Here is a 26,408-nt window from a genome sequence, read left to right as displayed (position 1 = left end):
AAGAACCTTGGCGACAAGGTGAATGAGGCTAATGGGCGGGTAGTCGGTCAGGGAAGCCGCATATGGTTTCTTGGGGATCAAGGTAATGAGAGCCTCGTTTAGCCTCTGGAATGCACGTCCGTTCAGGGCGTATAGCTTGTCAAAGACGGCACAGAGATCGTGCTTGAGGACATCCCAGCAGGAGGAGAGGAATTCGGCGGTGAATCCATCGGGACCCGGTGCCTTGCCAGAGGGAAGTTTCTTAATGGCCTCCCAAATCTCATCGGGTGAAAACGGCGCTTCGAGCTCAGACAAGTCAAAGGAGCGGTGGTGAATAGCATCGAGATCAACGGTGAACTCTCGAGTGTCCTGACGGCCAAGAATGGAGGAGAAGTGGTCAAACGCAGTCCGGGCAAGATTTTCGTCGCCGGAGACGTGGTGTCCATCAACAGTGAGGTCAAAGATTTTGTTCTTGGCAGCACGGTGGGACGCGTGGATTTTGGAGAAAGCAGCGGAGGCTTCACCCCCCTTGAGCCAGCGCTGCCGGATGCGCTGCCGCGCAATAGATCGCTCGAGAGATGCGAGCCCGAGGTATTTGCACTTTAGCTCTCGTCGCAACCACGCCTCGGCAGGAGTGAGGGGCCAGAAATCCTGGGCCGCATCGAACCGTGCAATAAGCTCGCGAGCAGCGCCGAGCTGGGTGGTGATATTATTGATGACACAAGAGCTCCATTGTTGGAGGCTACGGGCCGTGGCTTTGAGACGAGCGAAGAAACGCCGGAATGGGTCCGGGTCGGGGGCGACGGAGTTCCAGGCCGCCATCACCGTGGAATGAAAACCATCAAGCTTGGGCCAGAATCTCTGGAAGTGGAACCGCTGACCTCCCGGGGATCGGACGGCACAATCAAGGAGCAAGGGGCAGTGGTCCGAAGCCGCGGACGAAAGACACCGGAGAAGGCAGTGGGGTTGGGCCGTTTCCCATGGGGGAGTGCAAAGCACCTGGTCGTTGCGGACGAGGGTAGGATTTGCTTGCTCATTAGACCAGGTATAGCGTCGTCCATGCATGTACATGTCATAGAGCCCATGGTCTGAGATAAATCGCCGAAAGCGGTTCATGGTGCGTCGGGAGATGCGGTTATTGTTCTTGTCCGCGGCCGAAGTAATCATGTTAAAATCTCCTCCAATGAGCCAAGGGCTGGCAATACTAGTACGAACATCTTGCAGCTCGTCAAGGAAAGCCATCTTAGCGTCATCGCCTTGGGGGCCGTAAACCCCAGTGAGCCACCAGTGCGGTCCACCCGTGATGGAGCTCACGGCAGCAGATACGTGATGATCGCCAATCGCCGGGTTGGTTAGGGATACCAGGTTGCTCTGCCAAGCAAGAATGATTCCGCCCCGGGTATCAGTCGCCGGGAGGAAGAAGAACCCGTCGAAAAGACTGCCAAGAGTCTCGAAGACAATTGCCGCAGAGACCGAGGAGAGCTTGGTCTCTCGGAGACAAACAATAAAGGGGGACACAGAGGCAATAACGGATCGAACGGCGACACGCTTAGCCCGGTTGTTAAGGCCCCGGACATTCCAGAAAATCACTTTAAAGCTAGTATCCATGAAAAGGATTAACACCCGGAAGAGGCCCTTGCACACAACGCTCATGCCACAAGCTGGCACGGCGGTGGGGAGGGAGGGGCAAGCCCATCAAGGACCGACTGAGGGAGGTGCCACCCATAGAAATCCGCGAAAGCGCGCACAACCTCGGACGCAAGAGGCCGCTCAAATAGCTTGTAGTAACGATCCAGGATGGCGTCGGACACCGGCTCGTCATCTTTTAGTAGTCCCAAGCGTAGGAGAAGAACACGCTTTGCCTTAGCCTCGGAATCAAGGCCACGATCCGCCTTGGCAATGCACATGCTCCGGCGAGGAGTGAAGTTTGGCGGAACTGTGCAACGGCCGCGACGGGGACCGGGGGCATGGCTGGGATCCTACGATACCTTCATCTTTGCTTGCTTTTTACTTCATTCTGATGATGGTGCCGTTATTCGAAGATGTGTTCTGAATTTGGCTTTAGCATGGGTTGTAATCCAAAAAATAAGTCTCTTGAGTAAGGTGGCTCGGTTTTATGAGAGCTAGCTGTCTGTTCAATGAAAATCAACGAGGCGGGTCGGTTCCTAAAAAAAATTGAGATCCGAAGACTAGAAGAATTCATCTATAAATTGAATATATGTAGCTGCATAATTCACTGGCATCTACACCTTATATATCAGATAGCTAGGTCAATGCCATCCACATATATATAATAAAATGTTGAAACCCATCAACGATTGGTCTGAATGGAAGTACTTCATCAGTCAAGACACTATACTCAACGTGCAACGAGATTCAGAGTAGTTGAGACACATCACACATACAATGCTGACATAGTACGTGACAATCTAATTAATTAATTAATTATAGTATGCGAGCACTACAATGGAGTAGGAATCTTTGTGAGTGTTTACTAACTCGGCGGTTTGCCCAGAGTCATCGGCACTGCTGTTGTCAGGCAAAACATAAACTGTCTCAACCGGCCAAACCAGAGTCAAATGCAGATCTGCAGAGGCGAGGACAACCGATGTCCACAGATTAAATAACAATGACACTTTATTTAATTTCATCAAGGAAACAAGAAAACAAGGACACTCTATTTTGTCCCAGAAAGAAATGCCAGTTGATGCGACCTGGTAGCTAGCATTGGATAATATATATGTTTGCACACAGGAACACAACAGCATGCAAGTCAAATGCCGGACAAAACTGCTAAGCTACAAAACCATATGCGCCCTTATTTTAGTGGTTAACTTACCATGTTAGCCAGAGTTCAAGTAACTTAATTAATTTATCCTTGGCTACCTTTGTGGTGAGGGCGCATGTACGGTCCTAAGTGCAGAGGTTTGACATTGTAAAAATGTTTTGAGATAGTAAAATAGTTCAGCCCATCCTCACCTAATGTGCATCGATCGCTACGACAGCAAGCACCATCATCCTCCTAGATACATGATTGTATTTCTATATGTTTTCAATTTGCCGTAGCATCTAATATAGTCTAGCCCGCGTTGACGTGGAATCCCATGCGTTCTCTACTTCGGCCACGTGGTGGTTCTAGATGGAAGAGAGAGCAAGGAGCCACGGAGTGAGACTGAATACGCCTTAGAATGCTGATCAAGAGTGTACGAATTACGTACACTTGGTCAAGGCCGGGGAAACTTGGAACGGGGCACAAACACCTAGTTTGCAAGTTTGTTACAGAAAACATCATATATTGGGGTAATTCATTGCAACTAGGTCTGATCCACTATTTAGATGTGTTCACATGATTCCTGATAAGTAGGTCCAGTTTGTAAGTTCACCGGTGGAAAAAAACAGGCCACATCAGCAGCCAACTATAATGGTCAATATCTCACTACCCTTTTCTCCAATTGAGCTGAATTTTTCTCAGAATATTAGTGAGTACATTTATGATTTATTGGATTGTTTTTGCATTTTTAAAACGTTAAATTTTGAACAAAAAGATAGGCCAATGAAAGGCCTGCATCCATTCTTAAGCCCTTCGATTGGAGGTGGGATATTTACCAACGAAAGGCATGCATCCATTCTTAAACCATTTGATTTGCGCATGTAGACAAAAGAAATGACCATAAAACATTGGCTTCTTTTCAGGTACGTTGATAGGACAGATTGTCCATACATGACATCTAACCAGGATTCTTTTCCATTACAGTGCACAAATAATATCTGATACAGACCCGACCCCGAGGGGGACAAGAGGGCGGTCGCTGATACGTACCAAACGTATCTATAATTCTTGATTGTTACATGTTATTGCACAAACGCAAAAAATTTAGGTTCTTAAAAATAATATACATGGGCTGATGACAAAATTTCCGTCTAAAAACATAGAATTTCACGAGGGAGAAGAATACCTAACCAACATGCAGAGGTAGGGGAGACGAGCAGACCTTGGGGTGGGGAAGGAAGTGGGGAGGGGGCGCGGAGACATACTTACCCGACGACGGAGGAGAGCTGGTTGGGCTCCATCACCGGCGGCCACTTCGCCAGCACAAGGACGGACGCCGCCACCTACTCTTATGTGCGAGGTGTTTAGTGCCAGAAAAATCCAATAAATCATAAATACACTCACTAATATTCGACGGAAAATTCAGCTTTTTAAAAAAAAACCCATCCATATATTAACTAATTAACAAGATTCTTACAATCGTTCGTGACATAGTTAGCCACGCAGGGCGGAACACTATTACAAAGCATACCATCGGACCTGCTATCAAAACTAAATTTAGCAATCTCATGCGCCACCTTGTTAGCCTGCCTATCAATCTTCACAATCTTGAGATTCTCAATAAACTTTGAGACACTGATTGCTTCCTTTTTTTAGATCCACAAGAGGAGACATGTCAATGGTTTCTTTTGACAGAAAAGATGCAACAAAGGAACAATCAGTTTCTAAAATAATTGGTTTGTGTAGAGTAATACCAATGTAAAGCCCGGCGCGGCACGCACGAAGCTCCGCTTCATCCACTCCGGAGCACGAACGGATAAAATCCCAAGAAGAAACCAGGACTTCTCCCTAATTATTCCTAGCGATAACTCCAACACTAGCAGATCTCATGCTCTTCACAAAACTAGCATCAACATTTATCTTAATATACTCAGGATCCGGAGGCTTCCAAAGAGCATGAGCAATTGTTGGCGGAGTAAAAGAACTTCCCGTTTCCTATCACCCCTTTACCTTTGTTGCTTAAATCCAGTTGACCACACGCATTGGCAGTCGTAAAGGATTTCCAATAATTTTTCACGAAGATAACAGAGGCGGTCACAGACTCTTTCCCTCTTCCAAATATCAAATCGTTCGTCAGATGCCAAGCTCTCCAGAACATAAATAACACTTGCTCGCGTACAGGAGATCCCAGCTGGTCTAGCAGAATGAGAAACCAATCCGGCCCCGTAAAACTGAACACCTCCTTCTCCGGAATATTCCACACTTTCCCCATGGCAAAACGCAAAGCACGTGCCTTAGGACAGGTCACAAGGGCATGGAAAATATTTTCATCTTGAACACCACATATAGTGCATAAACCTGACACCGTTTGGTGATGAATTACTCTATTTACCTGAACCGCCAAACTGTTGGTCGCATCTCTCCAGGCAAAAATTCTAATTTTTTGCGGAACTTTGGCCTTCCAAATTACACCCCGTATTCTTCTTTCCTCGTTAACAGCACTACTTGATATTTGTGTCTCACCTTTACACTCCTTGAGATTTAATGCTAGTCTATACACACTTTTAACAGAAAACATTCCACTCTTCTCATAGTGCCACGCAATTAGATCACCCTCTCCCACAGACTGAATGCGTAAATTTAGAATCTCTTCGGCATCATGATGAAAGAACAAGTGCCTAATCAAATTTTCATCACAACTTCTTGTCCCACTCATGAATAATTCTGACACCCATTTCAGTCTAGTTCGATTCTTTTTCTCTATAACCCTTAAGCCCGACTTTCTTGGAAGACAGTTATCTCTCCAAATGTTAATATTATTACCATCGACCACTCTCCATATGACCCCTTTTTTTAGCAGTTCCAGTCTATGCATAATACCTTGCCAATTCACCGACATGGATTGCGGGAATACCATATCAAGGATGTGGCCATTGGGATAATACTTTGCCTTTAGAATCTTGGCACATAATGAGTCCGGGTACACCAGTAACCGCCAAGCCTGTTTAGCCAAAAGCGCTTGATTAAATAACCTTAGATCACGGAACCCCATGCCACCCTGTCCCTTTGGTTTTGTTAGTTTATCCCAAGCCAACCAATGGATTTTTTTCCTTTCCTTTTCGTCTCCCCACCAGAAATTCTTTATGATCTGAGCTAACTCCTCACATAAAGAGACTGGAAATTTGAAAAGTCCCATGGCATACACTGGGAGTGCTTGCAGAACATCCTTGATTTGAGCTTCCTTTATACCACTAGTTGCATACGTTTCAACCCAATCTGAAGCTCTTTTTAAAGCCTTATCTTTTGTCAATTGAAATTTCTCAATCTTCATTCTGCCCTCTGGCACGGGTAATCCAAGGTACTTATCCTCAAAGCCTTCTGCAGTAATTTTTAGAATAACCATCGTGGCCACCTGATTCTCCATATTGCATTTTTTACCAAATTTAATCGAGCACTTATCCGGGCTTAGAAGCTGACCAGTTCCTTCCTCATAAATCGACAAAATATTTTTAATGGTTAAGGCTTGATCAATGGACCCCTTGAAAAATAAGAGGCTATCATCCGCAAACAACAGATGAGAAATACCTGGACCTTGTCTATTCAACTTGAACTCCATAAGGGCACCTTTCTCAGAAGCGTCCTTTAACAGCAAGGAGAGTGCCTCGGCCACAAAAAGAAATAAATACGGAGATAAAGGATCCCCTTGCCTGAGTCCACGAGATGGGTAAAAAGGTTCCAACATCTGGCTATTAAAGCGCACTGCAAATTTCACTGAAGTCACACACATCATAATCCAGTTAATCCAGGTTGGCGCAAAGCCAAAAGCTGCTAGCATACTCTTTAGAAATTGCCAATCCACTCGGTCGTACGCTTTTGCCAAGTCCAACTTGTATGCACAAAAATCTCCACGCCTATCTTTTAACGTACTCAGGGAATGAGTACATTCAAATGCAATGAGTGCGTTATCAGAGATTAATCGACCAGGGATAAAGGCACTATGAGAGGGAGAAATCATACCATCCAAGAGAGGCCTCAGTCTATTCACCAGACACTTGAGATAATTTTATATATGATATTACACAGGCTGATCGGTCTAAAATCTTTGATGGCTTGGGGGTTCTTCACTTTAGGTATAAGAACAATGGTAGTGTCATTGATACCTTCGGGCATAACTCCTGAGATAAAAAATTGCTGGACAGCCCTTATAATATCCTCCTTTATAATACCCCAATTTCTCTGGAAGAATCTCGCTGGGAAACCATCCGGCCCTGGAGCCTTTAACGGTCCAATTTGAAACGGAGCATAACTTATCTCTTCCTCAGAAAAAGGTTTATAGAGCTCCTCATTCATATCATCATTGACGAGAGGTTTCACAATTGGGATAATACGGGACGGATCCACATTAGGATCAGAAGTATACAATTGCTAGAAAAACGAGTTTGTAATACCTTTGATTTCCTCCTTATTCTCCGTAAGTGACCCATCACTTCTCTTGAGGGCAAAAATATTATTTTTCTTCGCTCTCCAAGAAGCCTTTCTCTGAAAATAATTTGAATTGCGATCCCCCAGAATCATTTTGTCAATACAGGACCTTTGCTTCCACATCATTTCTTCCTTAATAAGCAACTCATCCATCTCCACAAGGATTTTCTTTCTCTCCATAACAGCCGCCTGATCGCTTCTCTTGAAGAGAACATTTAATTTTTTGCAAGCAGCCTCAAGTTTTTTTGGAAGGTACCCAAAGTGTTCCCGACTCGAAGAATGCAAAGATTTCATTAATTTTTCCAAATTACTGGCCACATCCTGCAAATCCCTTACTTGCGTACTTTTATTCCAGCAAGTTCTAACATGTTCTTCCAACGCCATACTCTCCCTCTCCCAATAAGATTCATATCGCAAAATCTTGTTAAAGGGAACATTAGGCGGATTACCCAATAATTGAATATACAAAGGATAATGATCAGACATGGAAGATATAATATGTGAGACCTTGCACTGAGGATAAATAGAAGACCATTGAGGACACGCCACCGCCCGATCAAGCCGCACCTTCACATTTCGGTCTCCTTCCTACTTATTATCATACGTCCACGGCACCCCTTGAAATCCCAAATCAAATAGGTTGCATTCAGACAGAAACTCTCGAAAGTTAGCCATGAGCTTAGGTAACCTCTTATGCCGAGAAAAATGCTCGTGCTGCCACATAGCTTCATTAAAATCACCCACCATAAACCAAGGCCCGAAGCCAAGAGATTTAACCTGTCACAGGAGCTCCCACATGACGTACCTTTGGCTTGCCTTCGGCTCTCCATACACAAAGGTGCATCTCCATCTTGAACCATCATTATTGCATTAAAATTCAGCTTAATTTGAGCAAAGGATAGTGAGACATTGACAGTTCTAGTTGGCTGTTGATGTGGCCGGGTTTTTTCAGCCACAGGTGCAGTTACAAAATGGATCCACTTGTCAAGAATCATGTCAACACATCTAAATAATGGATTAGACCTACATTCAACGAATTGCCCCAATATATGATGTTTTGTGCAACAAACCTGTAAAGTGGGAGTTTTGTGCAAGGCCCGCACGGAAAGTAGGTGGTTTGTGTAATTTCCCCTCGGAATGATGATGAGTAATGCCAAAGGACACGAAAGTACCACACGCTTTCCTGGAAAATCACCATCCTTTCTGCTAGGTGTTTTTCCACATGCAGAAAGATGCATGGATCAAAGAGTGTACTTGCAAGCGACACAAATATTTGTACAGCTCTACCTAGCTGAGCTAAGTTAGCTAGCGACATCATATCTGTCTAGAAATAAGAACTGTATGTAACTTTCTGCAAGATTCCAACGCAAGCACAAGATCTAAGATTCTTAATCCACGAGCTCTCATAATCAAACTCTGTATCCTGTACCACCAGTCAGTGTACCGTGTCAACTGGTCAACAGTTAAAAACAAGTAAGATTCCGTACGCATGACCGTTTGCTTATGGCGTAACACACCTAAAGACAGGAGAAGTTTTCTTTCAATCAAAAACTTGATGGTTGATGCTTTGCAAGGCATGATGCAATGGTGACTCAAGGAGGCTAGCTAGCTAATTAAGCTCACCCCAAGTCAAGGTTCAGCCCTTGGACTGCGTTCCGGCATGGTTCAACTTGGAACTGTGAGCCTCTTGTTGATCTCTCCAATGAAGGGATAAAATCTCCGGCGTGCATCTTTGAAATCACTGCTTGTAGGGGAGAAAAGAATCCTGGATCCTTGTGCTCTAGTTCTAGCACATGGTTAATTTATCTGTCCAAGAAAAAGGGATAAACAATTCATACATCAGGGGAAGGAACAATAGAAAAGAATATTTCATAAAATCTCAGGGAAATAAACAATCCTAATTCCTGAACCCTTCTGGTTCTAGAAAACGCATTGTCTGAACTATAAGAATCTTTGAAAAGCTCAGTGGAAGAAACAATCCAGCATATTGAGCTAGTGGTTCATTCAGAAGAATAACACCCTGAATTCCTCACAAGACAAGACAGATTTTCCAAAACAAATCCTTGTCTGAACTATAAGAATCTTTGAATAGCTCCTGTGATGGAAACAACACCCCATTTGCTACCTTGCCCTTCCAAATCAGCACAAAAAAGTTTCAACTTCTTGACAGAAAAAGCTGGAATCTTTTCCACGTTCAAACGGAGGCTCCTGCAGTTTTACTAGAAAAGAAGCAGCGAGCACCGAGCAGTAGTGTAGTACAAAAGCCGTATACATTCCACTCTAAGAAGTAGAACATGTCCAAATCAGGCACGTTCTGATCACTGTCAAAATAAGCGCCAAAGTTTTCAACTGTCGCTGGTTTACTGGGCTAAGCATCATCATGACCGGGTCGCAAAGCCGCACATATAATTGATTAACAAAGGTTTCAAGAGCTTTCAAGTTGCTAGATAATGGGTGGGAAGATCTCACCCCACTGAGAGACAGACAGGGTATAGAAAGGTACGCTTGTGTAATCATTTTCTGAACTTCTTTACTTTGGAAAGTGTGGCCATCCTCTTTATGTAATCTCAAGGACTTGCCTTGTCTCGGTCGATCCTTGCTTTTGTAGTATGAAAGCTCATGTCCTGTCCATAGATGCTGAAAGTGATTTGAGTAGCGAGTGTTGGTGCTGACGGCCATGCAGACGGGGTCCAAGGATCTCCTTTCGGGTCAGAGAAATTATCGTTCTCTGTGAATTGGGATTACATTTGGTGTTATCTTAGACTTGTTCTTGCAGATCTTGGACTGGGTTATATGATAAGGATTTATGCTTTCTCTCCAAGAAAATTGTAACGATTCTAAAGTGAGTGGCTACTTTCACTTGTAAAAGTAGCAAGTAATATACGTATGGATATGTGTCACTTACTGAAATAGTAGTAGAATTGTCAGAACCTAAGTGCTGCATTTCATTGGACAAATTAATACAGATAGAGTTGCACATGATATATACTGTGGCATTCAGATGCATATATCTTGTGTTCCCTCTCACCATTTACAGGAAGAGAGAAGTACATGTTCTGTAGCATCAGTACCTGGGAATGGCATGCTGAGCTTCTGGTGTTCAACAGTGGCGGAGCTTGACAAGAATGCGTGGGGGGGGGGGGGGGGGGGGGGGGGGCAAAAAAAATTTAACCACTGCCAGAAACTAGAACTCGTTGTACCTGGCAATGGTGACTTCCTAGTTGTTTCCTTGTTGAAGGCATTGTTTGGAGATTGGACCTTCTCCAGGGTGAAAATCCAGGATCTAACTATGATGGTTGGACCGGACGACGATAGTGTTTGTGCACTATAACCTTCATGAAGGCGTCATTTTTGGAGAATCCTTTTCGGAGTCTACGTGTTGCCATCACTGGTGGTGCTCTTGCAGCTGTGAGCCTCTCTTTGTTTCGACTTTTTTTTTCTCTTCTTTTTTTTTGGCTGTGTGCATCCGTGATGTCTAGACTTGCTTTGGATATTATGTTGTTGCAGAGGCTGGATGTAATTGGTATCATCTTGATATTAATATATTCCCTTTGTCGAAAAAAGAAACTAGAACTCGTAGCCTTAAGGCAAAATTATATTCATATTACCTATATTGGTGGCAAAGTACATATATATAGTTATATACTCCCTCCGTTCGGAAATACTTGTCCGAGGAATGGCCCCTGTTGCAAAGGGCAATTCGATCTGTGGAGATCCCATTTAGACGAGTGCCATATTGAGACTTTCAGCTGAGCTGATCATCTCCTACCCATGCATGGAGCTAGCTAAGCTAGGATTGTTTAAGCAAAGACCAAGAACAAGACAAGAGGTCTGTAAGTATGTATATGTAGCAGCTGGTGCATGGATGGTGTTTATTCACAAATAATCATGCCATTGCGATGCCCGGGACCCTTTTGACTTGCACACCACATGACATCCGCCTCTTTTTCTGGGTCAGCACAATGCAGCCTTGCTGTTGTTGCGGGGAATCTTGTTGCGGGTGTAGGTAGGTTCACACTGCATCTTGCTGGGAGCAACTTGCCGAGAGACCCCTGAATATTACTGTCTCCCATGCACGCGTGCATGAACTGCATGCTCTCCTCTACTGCGCTCAATCTCTAGTGTTTGATCTACCAGCCAAGCTGCGCTGACAGTTACAGGGCCATGCACAGACACACTCTAAACTCTGGTCAAGCTCTGCATCCGCTAGGTTAGACGAAGGGAGTTTGTTTCACACTCACAACCAGTTCCATCCATTTCTGATTTCTAGTTAGTTAACAGAACCACACTGAGGGTAGACATGAGACAAGAGCACAGAACTGGTCCAGCCAATGCATGCAGATTCATGTCGTACGTACTGCTGGTGGTCACGGCCACAGTAGAGATGGTTGTGCAGGTCAGCAGAAGCGCGTTGCGGCATGCGCAAAGGGCAGCAGGGAGAGACCTACGATGGAGGCAAGCACGTGCGCGTGCGTGGACCTGGCGCATGCATCCATGCATGCAGCTCGTCAGCCAGCATTGCTCTCCGCCTAGATAGATTCCTCTAGGTGGACCGTACGTCGGAGCAATCCGTGCATCGACCGATGTCAACTCTAGCCTACACTACAAACTTTTCTTCTGCAGTTGCCGATGCATGCCCACTAGCAGCTGATCGAGATAGAGTTTAGTATACAGTAGTAAGTAATAGCACTCACACAGATACCGAGTTTCAGCATGAGAGGAGATGTCTGTCGGCCCCTGCTCCGAGTTTGGCGCGCGATTTGTGCTAACTCCTCGGCATTGTTTGGCTAATTTAGCTCTACCGTACAACTTATTTTTGCTCCAGATCAGAATATTCAGCGGACAAGATCGAGCATGCATCGATCTATTTCACTGATATCCCAATGGTCAAAGCACATGCTGCGTGCCCTGCATGGCTGCTTGCTCCCAAAAAAAATTAGAGAGAAAAAAATGGTTCCCATTGCATTGCACGAGACGGCACAAGAGTCAATCAGCGAGAGGAATAAAAAGCGATTTAGATGCAGTAGCCCAAGTATTTAACTTAGGACATCAGACGAAATGAACAACGTTCATCGATTCGACACATATGACTCGGTCTTTGACACAATACGCCCACATTTTTTCTACGAGCCAGCCAAGTTATTTTAAGCTGTTCATGCTTGCTCAACATTCAGCAAGCCAACCATGTCAATCTATAAAGTGAGCCTTAAAGATTGCAAGAAAATTAACATGTATAACTCGAACATATAGTTTGACAATCCAAACTCATCTACACCACATATAGTCGAATTCCGAAGCCCATCAATCGCTTGGTCTGAATGCAAGTGTTTCATCAGTCAAGACACTATACTAACCCGCAACAAGATTCAGAGTAGTTTTTTTTTCTAGTCGATTCAGAGTAGTTGAGACGCCGGCATACTACATGAAAATCAAAAGAAATTAACTAATAAATCCATCAATTAATTACTATTAATATAGGAGGATAAATCCAACGCTGTAGGAATCTCTGTCACTGTTTGCTAATTCGGCGGTTTGCCAAGAGTCTCCGGCACTGCTGTTGTCAGACAAAACATAAACTGTAGCAACAGGCCAAACCAGAGTCAAATGCAGATCTGCATCAACGCAGCAGGGTCACTGAATGTCCACAAATTAACAATGACACGGCAACTTCTTTTTGAAAAAAAAAGGATACTACTACTATATTTAGTCACAGAAAATTTCACCTGGTAGCTAGCCGGCGTTGGATGGTATGCATATTTAGTATTTACACACAGGAACACAACAGCATGCAAGTCAAAATGCCTGACCCGTTAAACTGCTAAACTGGAAGCTACCTTTGTAGTGAGGGCTTGTACTGCAGAGGTTTGATTAATTAGTTGGCCTAGTTAATTAAGCTCGCCCCAAGTCAAGGCTCAGCCCTTGGACTGCGTTCCGGCATTGTTCAACTTGGACCAGCTAGTGACCATCTTGTCTCTGTCTTCAAACTGTGAGCCTCTGGTTGACTAATTTATCAGTCCAAGAAAAGAAAGGCTAAAATCTCAGGCATGCATCTTTGAAATCACTGCTTCTAGGGGAGGAAAGAACCCTCAACACTTCTAGTTCTAGCACATGGTTCGTCCAGAATACTGAACCATTCTACTAGTGCTAGCACATGGTTCATCCAGAATAACATCCTGAATTCCTCACACGACACATTTTCCGAACTATTTCTTGTCTCGGCCACGAATCTTTGAAAAGATCCCCATACATATATGATGAAAACGACATCCCGTTCGCTATCTTGGCCTGTCAAATTAGCACAAAAAAAGCTTGAACCATTCCCATGTTCTTCAAACGGAGACTCCTGCAGTCTTACCAGAAAAGCAGCAACGAGCAGTAGTGCAGTACAAGTACAACAGCCGTATACATTCCACTGTAACAAAATGTCCAAATCAGGCACTTTCTGATCACTGATCACTACCGATCCTGTCAAAAGGCGAGCTAGAAACGCCAAAGTTTTCAACTGTCACTGGTTTACCGGGCTAAGCCATCATTATGAACGAGTCACAAAGCCTGAAAGCCGCATATATAAGAGAGCTTAAGAAAAAGGCTACACCTTTCAGGTGCTAGTTGCTAGGTATTCTCACATTCCAAAATCTTCTCTTATTACCCCCACTGAGAGACACGATGCAGAAAGCTAGCCTTCTATATTATATTCCTGTACTTCTTTCCTTTGGAAAGTGTGGCCTTTCTGTAATCTGAAGAACTCACTCTGCTTTTCTAGTATGAAACCTCACGTCCTGTCGATAGATGCTGAAGGTGATTTGAGTTGCGAGGGCTGGAGCTAGCTGACGGTCATGCAAAGAGGGTTCAGTAATCCCCTTTCTAGTCAGAGGAATTACCGATATCTACAAATGGAATTGGGATTGCATTTGGTGCTATCTAAGACTTGTTCTTGCGGATCTTGGACCGGGTTATCTGATGAGGATTTATGCTTTTTCTCCAAGAAAATTGTAACGATTCTAAAGTGGCCTTATGCCACTTACTGGAATAGTAGTGTTTTTAGAAACCAAGTACTAATACTCTATTTCTCGGGGCCAAGTTAATGCAGAGAGTTGCTCATGTTATCTGCTGTGGCGTTCATTCAGATGCTCAGAATATGTCTTGTCTCGCACCATTTACAGTAAGAGAAAATCCATAGATCAACAGCTGCATATGAGAAGTAGTTACTAGTGGATGAATTGATTGGTCAGCGGAACAGATCTAAAAGTACTCCCTCCGTTTCTTTTTAGTCTGCATATAAGGTTTTGTTAAAGTCAAGTTTTGTAGAGTTTGACTAACTTTATATTAAAAAATATAAATATTCACAATATGAAATCAATATTATCAGATGCACCATGAAACGTATTTTCATACTATATAGTTTTAGTATTGTAGTTGTTCATATTTTTTTTATATAAATTTGGTCAAACTTTGTGTAGTTTGACTTTGACCAAATCTTATATGCGGGTTAAAAAGAAACGGAGGGAGTAGATGTTTCTGTGCATCAGTAGTTGGCATGCTGAGCTTTGGTTCATGTTGTTACAGTATGGACCAGTGCCACATTGTAAACTTAGAGCTAGGCTGATGTCTTCGTACCCTTGGACTTGGAGATAGCTAGGGTTCTTTAAGCAAAGATGAAGAACAAGACGAGAGTTTTGTATGTACGTGGTGCCTACTACCAATAATCATGCATATGTTCATCTCTGACCCTTTGACTTGCACATCTTTGTTCTTCTTTTTATTAGCACCATCTGACTCTAAAGCCTCCTTTTCTGGGTATAAAAATACAATGCAGCCTTGCTGGGAATCTAGCTACGTGTATGTTCACACTGCATCTTGCTGAGGACATACATAGTTCAGTGAGTGGCGACAGTGCAAAAGCCTCAAATGCAGTGGCGGAGCTAGAAAGAATATTCAGGGGGTGCTAAACCAAAATATAGATGCTTGGAGGGGCCAAAAGCTAAATTTATTCTAATCTAAGCAGCCCAGCCCCAAAAATATTCCTTCATGATTTTTACAAAGGCTGGGGGGAGGGGCATGGCCCTCCGCCCTGTTGCCATGATATGTTGAACAACTTTTTACTTCTATATGTTGAACAATACCAAATTATGATCAATTTTTATGAATATAATATATTATGTGGTATCTTTTGTATAGTTTAGAACTAGTGCAATATGCTGCTATAATCGCTTTTACGCACCAAAAGGAAGGTCGTAGGCCAAAAAAAAGTTTTCAAATTTTGAATACACGGTCTTGAATTCCTGGGCCCGCCCCTGTTGTTAATTGTACCTCTCCCCTCACTTGCCACCTTGCCACTAATTAAAGCGTACCCTCTTGCTCCGCAAACGCCCCGCTCTGACACGACAAGGCCGCTCTCAGCACGCATCCACAGCACAGTGCGGACGCAGCCGTGCGGATGCGCGCTGAACTGTGGAGGGACGCACAAGAGGGCAAGCGCCACCCCGGCAACCAGAACAGGGTCGCCGGGGAAGATGGACGCCACGAGAAGCATTGGGCCGCCTCCCAGTGCAGCGCCTAGGATCCCGGCAACGCACTGCCTGGCCACCTTGGGGAAAGACCCGCCGAGGTGTATTGGCGCAACGAAGCATTTGAGGATGGAGAGTGTAGAGCTCCTTCGACGACGAGAGAATGATGGCCAGGAAAGAAACGGTGTACACTCCGGTGCAGAAGTTCCTCAGCACCACATCCTTCAGTTTTGAAAACTCTATTATGAGCCAGCTAGTCATCGCTCATCAGAGAATTGGGGAAAAGTGTGAGAAGGAGAAGGAGAAGCGGGCCGGAGCAGGAGAAGGAGAAGCGGGGCGAGGCAGGAGAAGGAGAAGCAGGCCGGAGCAGGAGAAGGAGAAGCGGGGCGAGGCAGGAGAAGGAGAAGCGGGGCAAGGCAAGGCTAATAATGAACCTCCGATGATCCTAAACGAGGCACTGACCTCTGAATTGATGATGTGTGTGCTGGCCGGTTGCTACAGGTTTCCCTATAACGATAGCAGACAAACTCCATCTATTCTGAGGCTACCAGAAGAAGCAGTGGCGGAGCTTCAACGCGATTTGAGAGGGGGCTAAACGAGTCTTAAATAAAGTTGAGGGGCCTAATCTAGTGCTTTCTATTAAAGTTTGCCTAAATATTATTAAATATTACTATGTGTTTATACAAAGAAATAAATTTGGTAGGGGGGCCCTCACTAAGCTCCGCCACTGCTCAAATGTATATTGACCTGTTCGGCATCTCCAAACGCACCCTTGCATGAGCTAGCTGCTCTGTCTGCTGCATTGTTTGATGTGCTGAGAGCATACCAAGCTAGGCAAGCTCTGCACTGAGCCGCTGACAGTGCCATGCGCGCACAGGCACTCTCTGGTCAACCTCATGATCGACTACATGAAGGCATTTTCACACTTGCAACTAGTTCGATCTCCAATTTGTAGGCAAGAAAAACCGTTGAGGGTGGAGATGAGACAAGAACGCATGCGCGCCAACACGTTGCATGGCACATGCTGGTGTTAGCCTCACACGCATGCACACATGGCCGGCCGGGCCCTGGTCGACCGGGCTAGCTAGATTCCCCTGCAGCCCTCCTCGATAGTCGGCCGTCGAGGTCATCGGTGCTGCATGGATCTAGCTCCCCGACGTCAACTGCACTCTACTGGTGGCCAGTGCTTAGTAGCAACTGAAGTAATAATATACGCCGAGTACGTACCTCGTTGATCGCATAAAGAAGTGGTAGTCAATGGTCAATGCACGAATGAGCGCGTATTACATTCATGCGTGGATTTTTTTTTTTTTTTTTGCGGAACATTCATGCGTGGATTAACGAGAGGAGATGTCTGTCGGTTCATCCTCTGAGTTTGAGCGCCCGCGTAATTTGTGCTGCTAGCTCCTTGGCATTTGTTTCAAATTTGTTTGAGCTCTGAATTTTGCATGGACAAGAGCACACATCTTGTCGGTCGACCTCCCAAAAGTCAAAGCACATGCGTGCCCTACATGTCAAAAAAGGAAGAAAGAAAAACTGTTGCATTCCATGGCACAAGACGCCGGTAACAGTCAAACAATTCAAACTCGAGAAATGGGCCAAATGTGGTAATGCCAAGGCCACGTTCTAATCGTCCAAAATGGGCCGAAAGAGTGACTGATAACAGGCTATCAAACCAGTCAGTGTATCCAAGGCCTGAAGGATGTAGCAGTTTGGGCCGTGGCAGATCTCATATTACCCCCACTGAGAGACACTAGGCAGCAAGGTAGCCTTCTGTAAACATTTTTCTGCACCTTTTTCTTCTCTTTGGAGAGTCTAGCCTTTGTGTAACCTGAAGAACTCACTCTCTTTGCATTCCTGCTTTGTTAGCATGAAAGCTCGATAGATTCTGGAAGTGACTTGAGAGCTCACGGCCACGCAGACAGGGTCCAAGAATCGCCTACCTTTCTGGTCAGAAGAATTTTCTCTGCAAATTGAATTGGGACTGCATTTGGTGTGATCTTAGACTTGTTCTTGTGGATCTTGGACCGGGTTGCCTGAGAAGTACTTATGCCTTTTCAGTTTTTCTCTGAGAAATTTGTAACGATTCTAAAGTGGAGACATGCCACTTATCAACAGTACGTTGTAACTTGTAACATAAGTAGTGTTGTATTTCCTTAGATAAATACCGGTAGAGTTTGCTCATGTTATCTACTGTGGCATTCAAACTTTTTTAACATGCATGTCTTCTATCACATCATTTACTGTAAGAGTCAACAGTTACATATGAAAAGCACCTATTGGTGGGTGAATTGAGTGATCGGTCAGCAGAACAGATTTGGAAGTCAAGGGATTACCCCTGTTGCAAATGGCAATGCGATCTGTGGAGATGAGATGCTGTTTGCACCAATGCCACACATAGTATATGGAATGGCAGCCCATAAACATTTGAAACCTTTCAGCTAGCTAGGCTGGTCATCTCTACCCTTGGAGCTAGCTAGCTACGATTGTTTAAGCAAGGACCTCCCAAGAACATGACAAGAGTTTTTGTATATATGCGGCAGTTGGTGGTGCATGGATGGTGTTTATTCACAAATAATCATTCCACGATTGGGACCCTTTTGACTTGCACACCACCCTTGTCTTTTTTCTTTTTATTACGCGCGCACCAACCATCCGCCTCTTTTTCTGCTGCTACTGCTGCTGCAGGGAATCTTGTTGCAACTGTACTACGTAGGTTCACACTGTATCTTGCTGCAGGGAGCACCCACATTATTATTATCATGGTTTAGCCAAATAAACAAGGGAGAGAAAGCCTGGGAAATTATTTCAGTGAGTGGAGAGAGTGGCCTTTCCTGTATGCCAATCACCCCTGAATTTTACTGTCTCGCTTGCACGCGTGCATGAACTGCATGCTCTGCTTCAGTCCATCTCTACAGCCTCAACTGTTTGATCTGTACAGCTGAACCTGCACCGAAAGTGACAGAGCAGCGGATACACTCTCTGGTCAAGTTCTGCATCGCCTACGTAGAGGGCGTTTCACACTCGCGGCCAGAACCATTTGCCAACCGATCTTTAGTTTGTATGCGACAAAACACATTCATGATACGTGAGCGAGGCAACAAGACACAAACTGGTCCAACCAATCCATGCAGATTCATGTCGTACGTACTGCTGGTGGTGGTCACGGTTACGCTATCCGCATGCAGCAGAAGCGCATTGCGGTATGAGCAAAGGATATCGGAGACGACGAAGGCAAGCCCGTGCGCGTGCGTGATCCATCATCACGGTGCGTACGTGGCACTCTCGTAGGATTTTCAGCCTCTCCTCTGCTCATCCAAGTGCTTGATGAACTGATAATCCTATGGAAGGGAAGGGATCATCCTCATCCTATGGAAGGATAAAGAGAAGCGAATGGTGTTATCATCTTCGAGACGGCCCGGAAGATGACATGCAGCTTCTCATGGAAGGGATTGTACTCTCCCTACAATTGCCCGCCATGCTGATTGTGGCGAGTTCAGACCTATTGCATTTCTTCCCTAAAACCTAAAAGATAATTCACTGAGTAAATCATTCAGTGGGTGTGTCCTCCTACACTCTCGGGAGGTCCTATGACGCTCTCTGCGTCAAATAGGTGCCCTGACGCACAGGGAGCCGCAACTTGGCCAGCCTGTAGCACATAATCTCTAAATCTCTAAATGTACATCGAGTTTTGAGTTGCTTTTTTGTTGATCTCACCAATGTGAGATCTTATACTAGTCTCCCCTGTAGTGACCACTATAGCGATTCTGGCACTGTAGCAACATTTTTTTTGTTTTTTATTTCGAATATTTTTTAAAGTGAACAATTTTCCGAAATTTCTGAGCATTTTTATGAGACCACGGAATCAAACTTTTTGAAAATTCCCATTAAATTTTGAAATTGGTAATTTTTTTAAACAAAAAAAATTGTGATTCGGGGTTCAGACCTTTTGCATCTCTTCTCTAAATTCTGAAAGATAATTCACTGAGTAAATTTTGAAATTGAGCGCGATCAAACGGTTGACGATTACGTATATTTAGCTAATCATTGCAGATCTAGGACCCCTAGTCGTTCCATCACAGAAAACAGACAACATGGGCTTCTGCAGTCCTGTGTCCCGGAATCGTCGCCGCCTGGCGTGTGGGTGCTGGCCAGCGTGGTTCAGCCGTGCAGCTCCCTCACTTGAGATCCTATGTGACGCTCTCTGCGTCAGATAGATACCCAGACGCACAGGGAGCTGCAACTTGGCCAGCCTGTAGTGCAGAATACACTGCAGTGGAAAGTTTTTGATCTCTAACTGTACATCGAGTTTTGAGCTGATTTTTTTTCGAAATCGTAGACACACACTGTAGATATGTTGTCAAATAATTTCAGAATTTTTTGAGATCTATAGATATGATTTTTTTGGTCTCCACCCGATACGATGAAGCACCCCTATTGTAGATACCTGGCTCCCTGTAGTGACCACTATAGCAAATCTGGCACTGTATCATTAGTTTTGTAGTTTTTTTTTATTTCGAATTTTTCGAAAAGTGAAGAATTTTGAAAGTTTCTGAGCATTATTTGAGACCATGAAATCATTTTTTTAAATCCCCCGAATAAATTTTAAAAATAGGGGGTGGGGGTTTAATTTGTGAACAAATTTTGAAAATGGGAATATTTTTGTATATGTAATTTTATTTAAATTGTGACAAATTTTGAGAACGGGAGCATTTTTTAAAATTCTGAACAATTTCTAAAAATGAGGATATTTTTGGGTATTTCTGAATATTTGTTGAGTTTTTGATTTTTTTTAAAGGAAACATTTTTTTGAATTTTGAACAATATTTGAAAACATGATTTTTAAAGCCCCGCAAATGTTTGAAAATATGAATAATTTTATATATCCTTAAAAAAGATCTGAAAATTCTTGAAAAATGAACATTTAAAAAAATAAACCAAAGAAAACCAGTCAAAGATATTGTTGGAAAAAAAGAAATACGAAAAAACTGGACGTGAACCGGTGAAGAACCTTCTAGAAGGTTCCCAAAATCGGGATCTGTGGAGCACTCGACGGGCGGGCCCATTAGTCGCTCTCCTTACTCGATCTATGCGATTGCTCGACAAATCGACGCAGAGAGCGTCATATATGATTTTTCTGTGCCTCACGAGGGCACGATGTGGCTCTGTGCGGTTGTGTGCGCGGGCCTGGTGCTAGCCCATGCAGTGGTGCGCAACGTTGAGGCCGAGTGGGGATGGTTGCGGGGTCGCGCGATATTTACAACGAACGGATGGGGGTGCGGGTGTGTCGGTCTTGCGTAGCTTCAGTGTGCTCAAGGACTGGCAATGGCGGTGGTTCTTCACCTTGCCGCATATGGAGCAACACATAGCTGGTGTTGGCTTTGGATTGGTGGTGGTATCGTGGTAGTGCAAGCTGATCGATCCATAGCTATAGTCGTCCGTGCAAATAAGAAAATTATGAGGCCGTTCTGTGTAAAAAAATACATCACACCCAGCACCATCACCCACTCACGAGCGGGGCCATACACATGGATACGCCCACATACGCATATTGTGATCACATCTGCACGCTGAAGTCAAGTTAAGTGATCATAAAACCGTATATTTAAAGTTCTAACACTAACTAAACATGCAACGCAAGTTATATGACTCTGGTGATATTACCTCAATTTTTTTAGTAAACCGGTGGGAGGGAAACAATATGAAAAATTGGTGGGGTATCCCTTCGATTGGTGGGAGTCGTGGGTACCAACAAGGACTGCTAAGGATTGACATTTTATAACAGATTGTCTTTTAATAATAAAAAGAGAGACTATAAATATGTGATTGATTACTTTCAGCAAATGTTACCTTGTGTTATGATTCCTTACCATAGATTTGGTCTTTAAAGATTGATTAGATGTCATTGTGGTTGATTCATTTCCATAATGACATTATTAATACATCGAAGTTCGATTTGCATAGATTTGGCACATAAAACAGAATTAAGTAGATCAGTGGGCTAAAAACCGGTTTAAATAAATAAGTGGGATAGAAAAATTCGGTGGGGTCATTTAACCGGAATGTAGGTGATACTACCAACTCACCATGGCGTACAGGTATCTGCCGATTCAGATAGTACGCCGAGCACAAATAATTGGTCACAGAAAAACTGAAACGGAAAAAATAAACCAAAACAGTAAAATGTACGAGAAAAAAAACGAAAAACAAAAACACCCACACGCGTCAAATGGGCCGACCAACTTTAATTATAATGTTTTGGTAAGATTTAATTTGATTGAGTTAATGCATGACATTCTTTTGTGAAAGTGTCGATTTGGTTGGATTTTTTTGGTAAGTGTCGATTCTGATAGTATGCAGAGCACAAAATAATAGATTCGTCATAGAAAAAATGAAACAGATAAAGGAAATCAAAAAACAAAACATAGAAAAAAAGGAAAATTAAGAACGAGCGCACACGTCAAATGGGCCGGACAACTTTGGTTATGGTTGATGTTTTGGTAAAATTTGATTTGATTTTGGTATGAGTAGGAGAAGGCAAGGAAAATTTGGATTTAGTTAAGATTTTGTCAATATTTGATTTGAATGAGTTAAGGCATCAAGTTGTTTTGGAAAAATGCCGCTTTGATTGAGTTAATGCCCGCCTCAAATGGGCCGGCCTAACTTGGCTGCTCTTTACCGAAAGATCGTCTATATGACGCTCATGGACGTAATATAGGGTTGGTGGAAGGTGAAGCGAGACTATCAACTCTCCCGACTAAGAAAATTACCAGTTTTCTTAAGAAAATGATACTATTTCTAGGACAGTATATCTTTTATAGTTTTGATGTTGATGATGCTTCTAGACCTATTGTACACGCACTTAATATCAGTCATGTGTTAATGAGCCGGCCTAACTTGACTGCACTTTACTGGAAGATTGTTTGTATGACGCTCGTTGGCGTAATATAGGGTTGGTGGGAGATGAAGTGAGACTATCAACTCTCTTTAGGAATAGAGACTAAGAAAATTACCAGTTTTCTTTAAAAAAATGATACTATTTTTAGGTCAATATTTTTTTTATATAGTTTTGATGATGCTTCTACACCTATTGTGCACGCACTTGATCAGTCATGTGTTAATTGGATCTTGTCGTATGTGTCCGTGTTGCTAATTTGGCATCCAATGCTGCCCTGGTAGAGGTAGCTAGACCTGGTCCCTGCAGTCACCAATAAAAATTGCTGGATTTTCTTAATCATAAGGTCAACTTGTGTTTGCTAACCACTGGATCGAAGATTATTAGTGCTCGGCCCCAGAGATTCTCACACAATGCAAGCTGATCGTCGTTCCATAGCTATAGTCGTACCTACATCACACCACTAGCGAACTGAAAATGGCAAAGGATTCGCGTGTCCTAGTCTTGAGCCGGAGCACGGTGAAGGCGTCTGTTGCCCTTGCGGCCGCACCACGCGTCGTCGCCGTCTCCAACCTCGACCTGCTGCCTCAGAGCATCCCCAACTCGCTCTTCTTCGCCTACCGTAGGCCCAACGCCGGCGGCGGCTTCCGAGACGTGGTCGCAGCCTTTGAGGCCAGCCTACCGTCGTTGCTCGACCACTTCCTCCCTCTGACCGGCCGCATCGTCGCCGACCCGCGGTCAGGGCGCCTGGAGCTGCTGCACTGCGACAACCAGGGCGCGGAGCTCGTCCTCGGCGAGGTGGGCGTGGCTCTCGCGAGTCTCAACTATGGCAACCTGGGCGCGTCGTTGGCTGAGATCGGCGTCCCTGTCCAGTACGACGCCGCCGTCGCCCTCTCGGTGCAGCTGGTGTCGTTCGCCTGCGGCGGGTTCGCCGTGGCGTGGGCCAGCAACCACATGCTCCTGGACGGGTACTCGCTGTGCATGCTCGCCAACGCGTGGTCCGAGCTTGCGCGCTCCGGGGCCGTGTCGGCCGCGCCGAACCACGACCGCTCGGTGTTCCGCCCACGCGCCCCGCCGTCGTACAGCCCGTCGCTAGGCGAGGCGTTCACGGCGTTGAAGGAGGAGAACCTCGTCAACGCTCTCACAACCGAGAGCTCCTTCGTCCAGCGCACCTACTACGTGGAGGCGCGTGACCTCGAGAAGCTGCGCGCGCAGGCGAGCCGGAGCCGGGCGGACGGCGAGGCCACCCGCCTCGAGGCGCTGTCCGCGTACCTGTGGAAGGCCTTGGCCGCCGTCGTGGGCTCGTCCGACAAGAGCTGCCGCATGGGCTGGTGGGTGGATGGGCGGCGCCGTCTCACCGCGCTGAGGTTCAAGGCGGTGATGCGCAACTACGTCGGCAACGTCACGACGTTCGCGGTGGCCGAGGCGAGCGTGGAGGGCCTCCGCGGGCGGCCACTCCCGGACATCGCGTCGGCGGTGCGCGAGTCGATCAGGTCCAAGGCCACCGACGAGCACTTCCAGCAGCTCGTGGACTGGGTGGAGGAGCACAGGGCTGCCAAGTACGTCGAGACGGCCACCGTCGGGCTGGGCAGCCCGGTGCTGGCCGTGACAGCGTTCACGTCCTTCAGCTTCGACACCGACTTCGGCTTCGGGCGGGCCGCGCTGGTGCTGCCCACGTCCAAGGACGGTGCGAGACTGTGCGACGGCTTCGTGCAGATCATCGCGCGCCCAGGAGGCGGCGACTGGCTCCTCACAATGTACGTGTGGCCCAGGCTGGCCGCCGCCCTCGACAATGACGAGCGGCGCATCTTCAAGCCTCTCACCGCTGACTATATCGGCCTCAATCAGTATAGCCGTCTCTGAATCTGATCGTCCATGTATGTATGTCGTCATTGTCCGTAGCTTCCCAGCTTGATTTATGTACCTGGTCATGAAGACAAAGATGTTTTACCCTGATTGATGACCATTTGTATCTGGCCTCCGTTGCCACCGCTGCACTTGCACTGGCCGGTCCGATTGAATAAAAATAGTACTTCCTTCATTTTTTTAGTTTGTATATAACTTTTGTGTGAAGTCAAAGTACCTCTATTTTGACCAAATTATAAAAAAAATGTATCAATATTATGTATAGTTGGTATTATGTATCTTAGATTCATTATGGAATGTAGTTTCATATTATGTATAGTTGGTATAGTAGACGTTGATATTTTTTCATATAAATTTGATCAAAGTTTGTGAAGTTTGACTCGACAAAAATTTTATATGCGAAGTAAAATGAAACAGAGGGAGTACCACACTGCTCGTTTCTAAATATGTTACGCTGCTTAAACAGGCTGCTGGTGGGCTATGCATCGCCGACGATGTGGTCACGATCCGCTCCGTGTAGACATATACGGTCGGTCTTTTTGACTTTTTTGTTCTTCGTTCATCAATGTGATCTGATTTTTGACAAAAACCTTCATATGATTTGAATTCATTTTTCTCCATTATTATGATTTGAATTTTGAAAAAAAATCCATATCATTTGAATTCGGGAAAATGAGTCCTCTGTTGCGCCTTTTCTCTCTCGCTTCTCCCCATTGCGGTGTTCCGGCAGTGCGACACTACAAGTATGGATGAGCACCATAAGTTTGTTTTCCGCATCTTCTGTTCTCCACCGCGATTGTCCGACGGTAAAAGTATGGAGCAATGCGTCTTTTTTCCCTTGCTTCCTCGTGTGTATGTCGACTATGTGTTGGGGCCCGAAAGTATGGAGCAACATCAATTTTTCTAAGACAGAGCTTCTTTTCCTTCCTTTGACCCGGACCGCGCCACATTGGTTTTCTCCGTCCGCCTCGGACGAACGTCAAATCGTGGTTTCCTTTGTTTCACTCTGACTGAAACCAAATCATTTGTCCCCTTCCACTCAGGCCAACTCCAGATTGTTTTTTCCAGCTCATGTGTGTTGGAAACAAAAAAAAAAGTTACACTAACAATAAAACTATAGATAAACCAACTTGATTGCGTACAAAATCAATAAATTTTTAACAATCCCTGCAAAAAGAATACTGTACAAATGATGGACGCGTGGTCGCAGGCTAAGCCAATAGAAATCTTGCAACACACTGGAATTGTCTAGATTTTAGTTAAAATTTGTATTAAAAAGTTCTGAAGACAATCACGTGTATATGCATTAGTAAGAAACTTACAGGTGTAAATATTAATGAAATATTATAACAATTTTAGATCCCAATGAAACTGAGGAAATGAAGATGATAAAATTTGGGTTTTCTGTTTTCCCGAAGGTCGGTAAAATGGCCATATGACTTTCCGAGAGTATGCGTTTCTGAATTTTTTAAAAATTACAAGTATATCTTTTGAAAACATATATTTGAACTCAGTATATACGTGCATTTCTGAATTTCTGAAAACTTACAAATATGTTTTTTTCTGCTAAGTTTCAGACCCGGGATGATTCTAATTATTTTCCAAACCAGAACCTACGATAGTTATCAACAAGGATGAGAGAGTGCCATGTATGTTTTTGTGCAGCATGATCTGCAGGCTCTGAGAGAAGTTTTTTTGTTTGAGATTGCAACTTGCTACATCAGTGAAGTTCAACTACCATTAGTCAAGGCTTTCTTGCAAAATCATGTTAGTTCCCACTTTTTCCTGTAATTAAAAATACATTTTTTAACTTTTCTATTTTCTCATAGGGATTCCGGCTATTCAAGTGAATCAATTTTCAGCTATTTTCCAGCTTTTTTGTCATCTTTTTTTCATGAAGTAAGATCCC

The 26,408-nt window shown here is 44.5% G+C and overlaps 1 protein-coding gene across 1 annotated transcript; it reads left to right on the top strand.

Annotated features, from left to right (window-relative positions):
* The first annotated feature begins 23,077 nt into the window (after positions 1-23,077).
* Positions 23,078-24,654, top strand: LOC123176764 (coniferyl alcohol acyltransferase-like). The gene has a single exon (XM_044590834.1). It carries the CDS (start codon positions 23,111-23,113, stop codon positions 24,494-24,496), a length of 1,386 nt encoding a protein of 461 aa, XP_044446769.1. The 5' UTR covers positions 23,078-23,110; the 3' UTR covers positions 24,497-24,654.
* Positions 24,655-26,408: the final 1,754 nt, after the last annotated feature.

This window comes from Triticum aestivum, chromosome 1D (assembly GCF_018294505.1).
Source record: "Triticum aestivum cultivar Chinese Spring chromosome 1D, IWGSC CS RefSeq v2.1, whole genome shotgun sequence".
Lineage (NCBI taxonomy): Eukaryota > Viridiplantae > Streptophyta > Magnoliopsida > Poales > Poaceae > Triticum > Triticum aestivum.
Note: the sequence above shows the minus strand (reverse complement) of the source record. Positions and strands in the feature narration are given on the sequence as shown.